This window comes from Anarrhichthys ocellatus, unplaced genomic scaffold, assembly GCF_004355925.1.
Source record: "Anarrhichthys ocellatus isolate YVR2014 unplaced genomic scaffold, GSC_Weel_1.0 scaffold152, whole genome shotgun sequence".
NCBI lineage: Eukaryota > Metazoa > Chordata > Actinopteri > Perciformes > Anarhichadidae > Anarrhichthys > Anarrhichthys ocellatus.
This window is the reverse complement of record NW_022280182.1, coordinates 132,220-144,529: the sequence shown is the minus strand read 5'-3', so window position 1 is coordinate 144,529 and position 12,310 is coordinate 132,220. Positions and strand designations below refer to the sequence as shown.

Sequence of the window (12,310 nt, the reverse complement as noted above, 5' to 3'; positions counted from 1 at the left end):
TATCTCAACCTACAAATCACTATCTGCTTCTCTGTATGTAGCTCTTCCCGTTTTGCATTTCATTATCAGAATCAAGCTCGTTTGAACACACTCATTGTGTCCCCTTTTAGATCACGTCGAGCTGCTGGGTAAACTAGAGCGGAAGGAACGAGAGTGCGAGACCAAGACCCAGGAGAAGGAGGACATGATGAAGACTTTGAACAAGATGAAGGACAAACTCCAGCGCGAGGGAGTGGAGCTGCGCTCAGCCAAGGAGCAAGTCCAGGACCTGTCCTCGCGCATTAATGACGTTTCTGTGAGCAGAGCTGCTTTTGAATAATTTACACAATATGACGCACAGTGAGTCGTGATATGCTGCTCTGTTAGCGCGTAGCTGATTGCTAGGTGTTTGATCATCTTGTTAATGGACAATTTTCTTTAAACAAAAAAACACTTTTCTACAATTCCGGTAAAGAATAATCACCCTAATAAACAATGCTACAAAAACAAGCTTTCTCACGACATATTAGACAAGACCGATATTAATGTTGTCACAATGCTTTTGCTGCAGAGATCGGTTTCAAAGTGGGTGTAGCTTAGCATAAACAATAGGAAACAGTCGATGTTGCCTTCATAAAAACAAGACACTGTAGCTCAAGGGGGTTAGCTTACGTTAGCTAATGCATTAAAGCTAATTACCAATCAGCAGCAGCTGGGCTGAGTAACTGAAGTCCTCAGTCGCTGTAAAGTTGCTATCTCTACTTTTTTTTTTTTTTAATAAAACTTTGAGCAAAACCCAGCTATTATTGGCTAGTTTGCTAGCTGACAACTTATAACATAAGTAAGACTGTTTTGGAGCTGTTTTTTACTCTTTTTGTGAACACTAGTGATTTCTCCCTGCTCTCAGCTAGTTTTGCTTTAAATTGCTTTATATTCTTTATCTAACTCTCAGTTAGGCAACAAATAAGCATTTTATCAAAAATGTCAGAGCATTACTGAATGCACTTGAATGTTATTCATGATAACTTTATCTCTTATTTACGTCTCTCCACCAATAGGGCATCAGTGTTTCTTTCCCGCCTCCTCCTACTCCCGGCGGCCCCACGGCTCCGCCTCCACCACTTATGATGGGCTTTCCTCCGCCTCCTCCTCCGCTACCGTTCAGCTGCCCACCTCCTCCGCCACCTCCTCCTCCACTGGGAGCCCCTCCGATTTTCGGAGCCCCGCCTCCTCCCATTCCCTCTTCATTCAACTCGGCGGCCAGTATGCGCTCCAAATCCATCCCTCAGCCTTCACATCCACTCAAGTCCTTCAACTGGGCCAAACTAGGAGAGGTGAGAGGGCGATGAGAACATCCGCTTTGCCAGACCACGTCGGGCGAAAATATTGAAACTTAATTCAATTTTAAGATATGATGGTGATATAGTCTATGGTCTGTTAGCTGATGTTAGCATCATTTTATCCCTGATCTAAAGTAACACAGAAGAAAATTTAGAAGTAGTACCTGTTCAGTCTGTTTTTTGAATATTAATCCCTTATATCCCTTTACCCCTTTTTCAGAATGTGATCAACAGCACCATCTGGAATGACATCGACGACCTGAGAGCTTTCAAGATTCTTGACCTCAAGGACATCGAGAAGATGTTTTCAGCCTATCAGAGACAGCAGGTTTGGATTATTCAGCAAGTGGATGTAGTTCGGAGTGTGTGTGTATGTGTATTTTGGCAATTGGCATTAAAGGGCCAGTGTGTAGCATTTCGGGGGATCTACTAGCAGAAATGGAATATGATATTCATAACTGTTACCTGAAACTAAGAATCGTTGCGTTTTTATTAGCTTAGAATGAGCCCTTCATATCTTAACTGGGCTGCTGTAGGAATGTTACGAGGGAGCTTTTCACGTTTTTACATTACCTGAAGGCCACCGTAGTTCTCTGACACACTCGTGAAACTGCAGTATCGTGAGCTGCAGAGTGCAAAACCATGGCACCACCAGCCACCGTCTTCTGTTGTTCCCGAAGTAGTGTTGTTATGGTATGGAAGGCCTCTGAGGCGAACAACGTTACCACTGTTTTGCACTCGGCGGCTCACATAACCACAGTGTTGGAAAAAGAGGAGTGAGCAGTCGGTTGCTGTCTGCAACCTCATTTAGATTTCACTAAACCTTATACACTGTCCCTTTAACATATGGACGCAAGTGAAATCAGAATTCTGCCATTCTTTAACATGTCTGTGTGCGCGAGAGTGTGTGTGCGTGTGTGATGGGCTGTGGGGTGGGATGTCGTAAGAGGATTCTTGAGAGTGCCAAGGGTCCAGCTCCAGGCCAACACGAGCAGCTGCTCACTGCTGAATGCCTTATTGTTAAAACAAAGAAAATGCCACAGAGCTCGAGCTTTGCCCGAGTATCTGCAGAGCGTTAGTGTGAGAACTGGGTTACCGACTGGGGTCTTCACGGGCTGATGGATCAGGGCAACACGGAGGAAACACCACTGGAGTCACGGGGGAGTCACGACGCAGGAAACGTTCTTTTTCCAGGGACTATAATGAGTTTCTAGTCATCACAGTTTAAATCAAAGGCTCAATGGAGGAGCGGTGCTTGGTGAAGTCTCTATAGAGGCGTCACCATTGTTGAATTGCTTTACAAGGTATTTTACTGCCACGCTTAAAAGCCTTCTTACAGTTAAAAGCACAACTCCTCTTTTCAGGCTTTTTTTACAGAGCAATGGGTCATTTGAGGCTGTTGCAGACAGTGGTTTACTGTGTGTATTTATTTATATAGAGTAGGTTTGTAATGGCACCGGCCGACGGTTAAACAGTGATCTCTATGGATATAGCCACATAAAAAAACCTGACGCCCTACTGGCTTTGACAACTCGGTGAGAGAGATTTGGCAGAGAGGGAGGTTCCATTCAATTCAACGTTGCGATGTTTATACATGGCATAATTGCTTTTTCTTTAAAAAAAGCTTGTCATTGGCCTTTTGTTTACCTTCGCCCTCTGTAGGATTCCTTACCACACTTCATTTTTCATTTTCTTGTTTTTCCATGTCAAGGCAAATGTAGATGCAATCAAAAGAACGCATTATAGCAATCGTGACCTTAAGAACACAGAAACCAAAATAGAGCACAGTTTAAAAAACTTGCACCAATGCAGATATATTTCAGACTTTTCAACATAGACTTCATGAGCCCCTGATGACTCGGTCAGCCGATTATTAACGTTTTGTGCTCAAAGAAGGCTTCCCAGCTTCAGCTTGTAGCGTGCATAGTTGTAGTTCTCTGCTCTAGTCACCACCTTTTTTTTTCTCTGCTTGAAGTGCTAATCTTTGCATGTGTTTTCAATTACTTTTTTTTGTGTGTGTGTCTCTCTGCACTCTCCCGACTGCCTGGGCAGGACCTGCTCACTAACCAATCCTTCAAGCAGGTGAGTCAAGAGGTCCAGCATCTTTATCTCATGGTCCCCTACCTCCAGTGCTCTATCACCTTCTCCTCTGCTATGCAGCAGACGGCCGGGGAGGCCAGCTCCTCCTGTAATGAGTGTGTTATGTGACTCGTCTCTGGTCTGGGTTAGGTGTGTTTTTTAATCTACAAAATGAAAATGACTGTGAGTGCTGGTGTTGATAATAACCAAATTGATGTGCTTTCCTGCACTGTGACAAGAGTGTGTGGATGACGCTTTAAGATAGCTAGCTAGTTATAAAATATGAAGGGGCTAGTCTCCAGTTACACTTGGGTTGAGTCTGCATGCTATGCACAAGGTAGCAAAACTGCATTTTGAAAAAACCTGCCTTTAGCGTGTGGGCCAGGGAGGGTTTGGCCCCCCTACCCGGTGCCAAACCTCTGTCCGGTGCCAGGCCCCATGGGTCAACGCAGGCATGGAAAAATTACTCTTTCTGTTTCACACACACAGCCGGCAACCTCAGAAAGGACTGCGGAGAAACCGGCTCGCACCATAAATAGAATGTGTTTAACACACATTCTGGTTTTCTCAGACATGTATTCATTCTCCCTGTGGAGTTTTTAATGCTACATTGGCGTGAAGCTCACAGAACTATCTGACTGGCCCAAACCGAGATTTGCACAGCGTTTCCTGTTCCTCCGAGAGGTTTATAGGCCGGCCTGCATTGTGTTTGCAGTGGTGACTCACCTAATAAAAAACTCCTCTCACACGACCTACTTTCTATTTTTTGCTTGCACCGGCATGAATTTGTGACTCCTGTTTTTTTTTTCACTGCATTTCTTGGATATGTTTTCATACCACTCAGTCCAGGCGTCATAGTTTTTAATGAGATGTGCGTTACGGCTATGAGAACTGATGCATCGCAGTCAGTGACTGCAAAAGCAGGTCAGGCCAATTACTGTATTTGGCTCGAGTGCAACTTTTTAGTCTTTGCTTGATATTGGCAGTGATGAAACGTTTTTTTTTTTTTGGTTTTTTTTTAAATATATATATCTGCTCCAAATTTACACATTGTTAAATGCTTAGAAGAGGTCATGTCATCTCTCGACCAGATAAAGAAGTCAAACAGATGCGAGGAGGAGGCTTTGCATTTCACGTGAGCACTCTTATAGATGGAACTGTGTTGCAAAGTCAACCTGGATCTCTGTCTTTATCTTTCTGCAGAAGGAGACAGGCTCTATGGACGACATATACGTCAGCACGCGGAAGGTCAAAGAGCTGTCGGTCATCGACGGCAGACGTGCGCAGAACTGCATCATCCTTCTCTCAAAGTACGGAATTCTTAATTATGCTTATTAACTATACTGTTAGTTGGATTATAATTGTGAAGAGATCCCCTGTGCATAGGCTATGGTGACCTTTGGGTCAGAGGCTAGAGCTGTAACTCGGGGTGGAGCTGCTTGAGGCAGGTTCTTCTTATGTCTGTAACGGGACACAGGACATCTGCCAGTGTAACTGAACTACCATCCATGGTGAGAGCAAGCTGAGTCATATTACAGACAGAAAGCATTGTCTCTGGAGTAGTAGGTTTTTTGTCTATTTTTAAACATTCAAGTACTATCAATCTACACATATAAAATAGATTAAGACACATAAAATGCCCCTCCCCCCTCTCCTGAGGGGCTTCAAGTCTTACTACATCAGAACCAGAATCAATTAAAATCCCCTCAACAATATGGTAACCGTTTGTGTGTCAATCCAAAGCCCTGTAGAGAATTTGGATCAATAAACAGACTTCACGAGACCCGTCTCTGTCTGACAGAACTGCAGCATGGTCCCTGGATTGCTCTCGTGTCAATAGCAAATGACCCGAGGGTACAAACCCAAATGGGGTCAGCAGTCGCTCAATAAGGCTTCGGTGCGAGGACTAACAATACTGTTATTGATCACAACCCGGACACTTAACACTGTCAGATGCACTGCAAACAGCTGGCAATCCTCCCGGGGTTGACTCTGGTCCAGAGCAGTATTCCGCTGCAGTTTTTTTCTGTGTCGTGTATTTGTGATGTGGCAAATAATGACATTCGATGAATGGAATTTAACTAAATGTTCTTCAACTGCAGGTTAAAAATGAGCAATGAAGAGATCAAGAGGGCCATCCTGGAGATGGATGAGAGGGAAGAGCTGGCCAAAGATATGCTGGAGCAGGTGAGGTTGATGGATGATCGTGTACTATGTATGTACGACAGCAGTGTAGTAGCAGAGCTCATCAAGTCGACTACCACGGTTTGGATAGGTAAAGACAATGTGTATGGATTTGACTGATTGGAAAAGAAAAATTGATGTTCTGTTGTTTCTTCAAAAAGGTTTGATGTACTTTTCCTAGTCAGCACTTGACCCAGATAAAGTGATATTATATATAATAGATTTCAGTAATTTTTTGATAAAGAAGCAGAAAGTTACAATTTCGAGATGTCCAAGGGCCCTGGGTCTTTTCAGTTTATTTCAGTGTGTAATTTTATATGGATAAAGTTTCAGAGAGATTAACAAACCACACAGCTAAAGTTAAACCATAGACTGTAAGTAAGAAGGTGACATAGTCACGGAGACGTCACACATTGTGTGTGGACTGCCATGTTCAAGCCATCACTATCTTGGCTTTTGGCCTGAAGACGCTGTGTAAGGGTTAAGTCCTAAGACGAAAAACACACCGATTGCAACCAGAGGAGTCGCCCCCTGATGGCCATTAGAGAGAATGCAAGTTGAAGGCACTGCCACATTGGTTTCACTTTTCAGACCCGGTTAGGGTTAGATACTATGCATTTCAGTTTGCTCCACAGACATGTGGATTAATGTTGTTATCCTTGCGTCTTTCCAGCTGCTGAAGTTTGTCCCAGAGAAAAGTGACATTGATCTGTTGGAGGAGCACAAACATGAGCTGGAGAGGATGGCCCGGGCCGATCGCTTCCTCTTTGAAATGAGCAGGTATACGACACTGGATTATTGTACAACACGGGTAACACAACTTCAGGTAACAGCATTGGTGTGTTAGCTGTCTGATTGCTGTCATCTGCAGCCAAACCACCTGCAAAGCAAAGATTTGCAATTTGCACGGCTGGTTAATGTTCATGTAGGTAAACTTGGGAGATATGGTGATGATCAGTTGTACAAAAGTCATTGTCTCTGTTATAAAACAGATGTGCTATGTTTGTATCTGACTGACAGAATCTGAACATTTTCCAAAGTGAACAACATGCAGATTTTGTACAGAATCAAGACATCAGCCACTATTATTACAAAGCACGACGTCTGGTGGAGAAGAATAAGCTTTTGAAGCAGCACGGTGAGGCTGCAATCAAGAACAAGCCTCAAACACGTCAGGGTGATGGATTCATCATTTAGCTGTAAAAAGAAGTCATGGCTGCCCTTTGACGACTCCCGTCACATCAGAGTTTTTTTTCTGCATTCCATCCTTTCTCAGAATCTGTGCTATTTGTTCAAGATAATTAAACTTTTTCATTTCCTTCAGTGAAATATTACCCTGTCCACTTTGTTTCCTTTTGACCGCATCTCCCTGGTCCCAGGAATACATCTGGGATTTAGTTGTTTCCTTTTTCCTTTCTTTTTTCACCATTTAATATCCCTGGTCCATCTTTGAAATTCCCACTCCCTCCCAAAGTGAACTTTTTGGCAAATTTAACACAACCCATTTTTCAACTCTGTAACTTGATGGGAGCCTATTAGATGATAAAAGGCCTGTGAAAACTGAGAGAGGGAGTTTTGTATGATTGGGGGACTTCTAGCTTTGAACTTACACTCCCCCTGGACACAAATGTGACTCACTTCCCTTTCTGTTTTTTTCCCCCTGCTTTTCTTTTCCTTTTATCTCTTTCCTCCCTTCATCAGAATTGACCACTACCAGCAGAGACTGCAGGCTCTGTTCTTCAAGAAGAAGTTTGCAGAGCGTCTGGCGGAAACCAAGCCTAAGGTTGAAGGTAAGGACAAACTCACCAGAGGCCACAAAAACACTTAAATAAGGCCGGCACTATTCTATGTTTCTCTTTTTGTTAACAAAGAAATTGATGACAATAACAAGTATTGTCTGCTGAAGCCTGATATGTCCTGTTCCTCTGTGCCACAGAGCTCCATTTTTGTCCAGAAACTATTAAAAATAGTCACTCACAATCAATGAGCCACACTGTTGTTCCTTCATTAGCATGAACACACATATTTATTTTGTCTCAATCCAACATGTACTGTCCTGCTGCCACAAATACTCACTAGTGCACCAAATGGGTATCAATCCGTGGCTGAAAAAAGTCCCCAACAAATGGTGCAAATTGGGCACATTACAATAATTAACGCCCCCCAAAATTGTCATATAAGCAGGCGGCACCTCCGCTTCTGATAAGGGAAGCCAATGCGAAAGCACATTAAACCTGCATTCTCTCTACTGGCCATCGGGGGGCGACTCCTCTGGTTGCAAAAAGAAGTCTGATTGTGTAGAAGCCTATGAGAAATTGACTCTACGAGTTCATGGTCCTAGTTTGGGGATGTCCAGATCCCATCTCATCTGTTTAAAACATTTAGTTGAATGATCAGTATCGGCTAATGAGCTACACCGAGCCTGATCCCATCCCTTGTTTTCACATCAGCTGTCACACGGATGTTTTCACTCGCGAAGCATACATGTTGAGCTGATGTGTGTGTAAGAGGCTCAGGAGCTAAACTCGGGGGGAAAAAAGCACCACACACAATAAACGGCAACATATTTTTTTTTAACCTAATTTATGTGTATTCATTTTATTTCGTCCCTGAGTGGAAAGTCTGCGGGCAGAGCCCCGCGAGCAAAAGGTCAATGAGAGGGATTTATTAATGCGACTCACGCAAAAGATGTAAATCCGACGGAAATACACACGTATACAAGTCGTTCAGGTAACTCCGATAACGCTGGAGGACAGAGAGGGTTTGTTAAAATATACTCTAAGGAACAGTCCTTAGAGTATATTTTAACAAACCCTCAAATATACTCTAAGGAACAGTCCTTAGAGTATATTTTAACAAACCCTCTCTGTCCTCCAGCGTTAGATGCAGCTACATTTTTCTTTCTTCATTCAATTGTCAAGTATAGCCATCGGATTGATTTTAATAACTTGAATGCACTTGAAGTGTGCACTGTGCAGCTGTGCTAAGAAGGAAAGTAGAAGTACATTTTAAGTAGGCTTACATGCCAAGAAACTAAAAATAGTTTCATGCACTTTAAATGTCATCAGCTTTGAACGCTTCGACCGACGCCTTTCACGACGACTTGTGAAATCCCTTCTCTGTTGTACATGTGCACGGTGAGAGTGGGTGGCCGACTGCATGTTGGCTCCACTGTTGTGTTTTTTCCTTCCGAGCCAGCTTCCAGGTTACCACGGAGGCTGTTCTGGAAAGCTGGCCCCCGTTGAGAAACACTGCAGCTCACTTCAAAGACTTCGTAGACCGGCTGTGATCACGGGTGTGTCGAGACTGAGCTGTCACTGTGTCCGTTTGAGCCAGAGCTGCTCCAAAGACACTTCTCCTCTGGCCTAAATGCTTTTTTGGGGGGTGGGGGGGTTGTATTTTCTGACACACATCACTGGAAAGAGAGGAGCAGAGCAGAGGAATAATCCCGTGAGTTAGAGCCTCCAGAATCTTTGTTGTTGGATCCAGACCCCAATGTTCATCGATGCCCGTAATAAAATTCTTATCCCGCTCTTATTGTTGGAATGCTGTTAAGCATTCCAACTATTGTTATCTTGTTTCTCTTTATTCTTCTTCTTATATTTCTTCCGTCCCACCTCTTCTTCTTCCTCATTTTTTAAGCTACAGAAACCGTTCAACTATCAAAATGTTCAGCTCTTTAATGACATTTCTGCTATGACTTTTCATATTTCTATCTCTTATGCTTTATGAATTATTAAGCTTTTTGCAATTTTAATTTTGAATGGGATTTCAATGGAGAAAATATTCAAATCCTCTTAAACTTCTTCAACTTTCAAATCCTTTTATTTACACATTTGGCACAGAAGCCTGTAATTGAGAGGAAAACCAACTTTCTGCTCCATAGAGACCAATGTTAAATTTTGCTTCAAAAACATCTTCCACAGAACATGGTACCCCATTTCTAGATCGCCAGTTCAGCCACATTTTTTACACTACAGACACAATTTTTACAGGATCTGTTCTTCAACTCATCCTTCCTCTCATTTATTAATATCGGAGCAATAGGAGCTACGGTTATGGGAGTTTTGAGGATTTGTTTGAGAGGTGTTTCCCTGTTTTATCTCCATGAAAAGGCTGCAACATACACACATACACCTCTCTCTCTCTCTCTCTCTCTCTCTCTCTCTCTCTCTCTCTCTCTCTCTCTCTCTCTCTCTGTCTGTGTCTGTGTGTGTGTGTGTGTGTCATACAGTCATTCAGGTCTTAGAGACTTTTAGAGGGACCCCCCCATTTTTAAATAAAAGCCGCACACACATGATTTAGAGATATACGTGATGCACGATAGGACAATATATTTGGACAATCTCCAAATGAGAAAGATTGCCAGAGAGGTCAGAGTCTCTCTCTCTCTCTCTCTCATACAGTCATTCAGGTCTTAGAGATTTTAAGAGGACTCCCCCCCCACACATACCCCATTTTAAAGTAAAGGCCCCACAAAATGAATTCTAACTGAAATGCTTGTGATGAAGCCTGTCATTTAATAACCTGTTTATGTTTATCTAACATTATGATTATGTCTCCTCTCCCCTTCCCCCCGCCCACACCCCATTTCAAAATAAAAGCCCCAAAGAGTGAATTCTAACTGAAATGCTTGTGATGAAGCCTGTCATTTAATAAACTCTGTTTGTGTGTCAAACATTGAGATTATGTCTCCTCTCCCCCTCTCTCCCCCACCCAGTCCCACCCTTTCAAAATAAAAGCCTCATGGATTAACTGTATTTAAACGTTAAGCTCAAAATTAGGCTTTTTTGTTGAAATAATGAATGCTCTTACTAATACTGCGACAACTACTGCTACTAATATTTCTAGTATCACTACTACTGCTGTTGCTACTATTACTACTACTACTACTGCTATTATTGATACCATCACTATTATTACTACCACTACTGCTATTACTGCTATTCCTGCTACTACTACAGCTATTAGTATGACTGCTACTAGTACTACTACTACTTCTTCTACTACTACTACTGTTATATTAAATACTACGACCACTACTACAGCTATTACTACGACTACTGATACTACTTCTACTACTTCTTCTTCTAATTACTAATACTTCTACTACTACTAATACTTGGACTACAACTTCTACGACTACTGCTACTACAAATATCACTACTGCTACAACTAGTACTTATTCAAATGCTACTAATACTTCTACTGCTAATAATACTTCTACAATTACAACTTCTACTACTACTACAACAAATATCACTACCGCTGAAATTTTTTTAAGCTACAGAAACCGTTAGAATATCAAAATGTTCAGCTCTTTCAGGAGAGGTGTGATATGACTTCATATTTGTAATCTTTAAAGTTTTTGAATTAAGCTTTTTGCACATTTTTCTTTGAATGGGTTTCAATGGAGAAAATGAAAAATACTTTCAGCTACAGACACCATTTCAACTTTCAAATGTTGAGAAAACCCTTAGGTATTGCCGCATGATTCAGCTTTTTGATATCTTTTACACTTTTTGAACTGCAGCAATTAAACGTTTATGATTTTTTCAGTCCTTTTCTGACTTTATAATGGGTGTGTATTGCGCAGCTTAGAGTGCGTGATGTCACCGCTAGAGTGAAGAGCAGCTTGAGATTCTTGTGAAATTTTGCCACTGTGTCCACAATCTTCACTCTTCATGCATAAGTTTTGATAAAGAAGTAGCTAATCTTGTCCTTGTCGTAGACACATGACTGTGGAATCCCACAGATTTACACATTTGACACAGAAGCCAGTAATTGAGAGGAAAACCAACTTTCTGCTCCATAGAGACCAATGTTAAATTTAGCTTAACAACATTCCAACAACAAAGAGAAACAGGATAACAATAGTTGGAATGCTTAACAGCATTCCAACAATTAGTGATGTTGATAAACACACAGACACACATGCACTCCTCTCCCTCTATCTCTGTGTGTCTCTCTCTCATACAGTCATTCAGGTCTTAGAGCTTTTTACAGGACTCCCCCCCCCCCCCCCACTCCATTTTAAAATAAAAGCCCCACATAATGAATTCTAACTGGAATGCTTGTGATGAAGCCTGTCATTTAATAACCTCTGTTTATGTGTCAAACATTATGATTATGTCTCCTCTCCCCCTAAGGTCAAAATTAGGCTTTTTTGTTGAAATAATGAATGCTCTTACTAATACTGCGACAACTACTACTGCTGCTGCTAATATTTCTAGTATTACTACTGCTACTACAACTTTTGCTTTTGCTACTATTACTACTGCTATTACTGCTACCATCAATATTATTACTACCACTACTGCTATTACTACCACTATTACTTATACTACAACTGCTACTACTACTACTGCTATTCATGCTACTACCAGTACTAATACTACTACAGCTATTAGTACGTCTGCTACTAGTACTACTACTACTGCTATTACCGCTACTTCAAATACTGCCATTACTATTACTACTACTTCTACTACTACTACTAGTACTGTTATATTAAATACTACGACCACTACTAAAGCTATTACTACTGATACTATCCATCCATCCATCCATTTTCCGCCGCTTATCCGGGGTCGGGTCGCGGTGGCAGCAGGTCAAGCAGGCCGACCCAGACCTCCCTCTCACCGGCAACATGTTCCAGCTCATTCTGGGGGATCCCGAGGTGTTCCCAGGCCAGCTGGGAGATGTAATCTCTCCAGCGTGTTCTGGGT

The 12,310-nt window shown here is 42.1% G+C and overlaps 1 protein-coding gene across 3 annotated transcripts in view; it reads left to right on the top strand.

Annotated features, from left to right (window-relative positions):
- LOC116400166 (disheveled-associated activator of morphogenesis 2-like) overlaps positions 1-8,314 on the top strand; it is a 34,869-nt gene extending 26,555 nt beyond the window's left edge. Inside the window, exons 11-18 of one of the 3 annotated variants that reach the window (XM_031877865.1) lie at positions 111-295; positions 1,038-1,313; positions 1,540-1,647; positions 3,372-3,401; positions 4,602-4,708; positions 5,501-5,585; positions 6,256-6,362; positions 7,284-8,314. In XM_031877865.1, the coding sequence (XP_031733725.1) occupies positions 111-295; positions 1,038-1,313; positions 1,540-1,647; positions 3,372-3,401; positions 4,602-4,708; positions 5,501-5,585; positions 6,256-6,362; positions 7,284-7,410 (1,025 nt within the window). In that variant the 3' untranslated portion in view covers positions 7,411-8,314. The remainder of the gene's footprint in view (positions 1-110; positions 296-1,037; positions 1,314-1,539; positions 1,648-3,371; positions 3,402-4,601; positions 4,709-5,500; positions 5,586-6,255; positions 6,363-7,283) is intronic. The other 2 variants (XM_031877866.1, XM_031877867.1) reach the window with 2 other exon arrangements.
- The last annotated feature ends 3,996 nt before the right edge of the window (positions 8,315-12,310 follow it).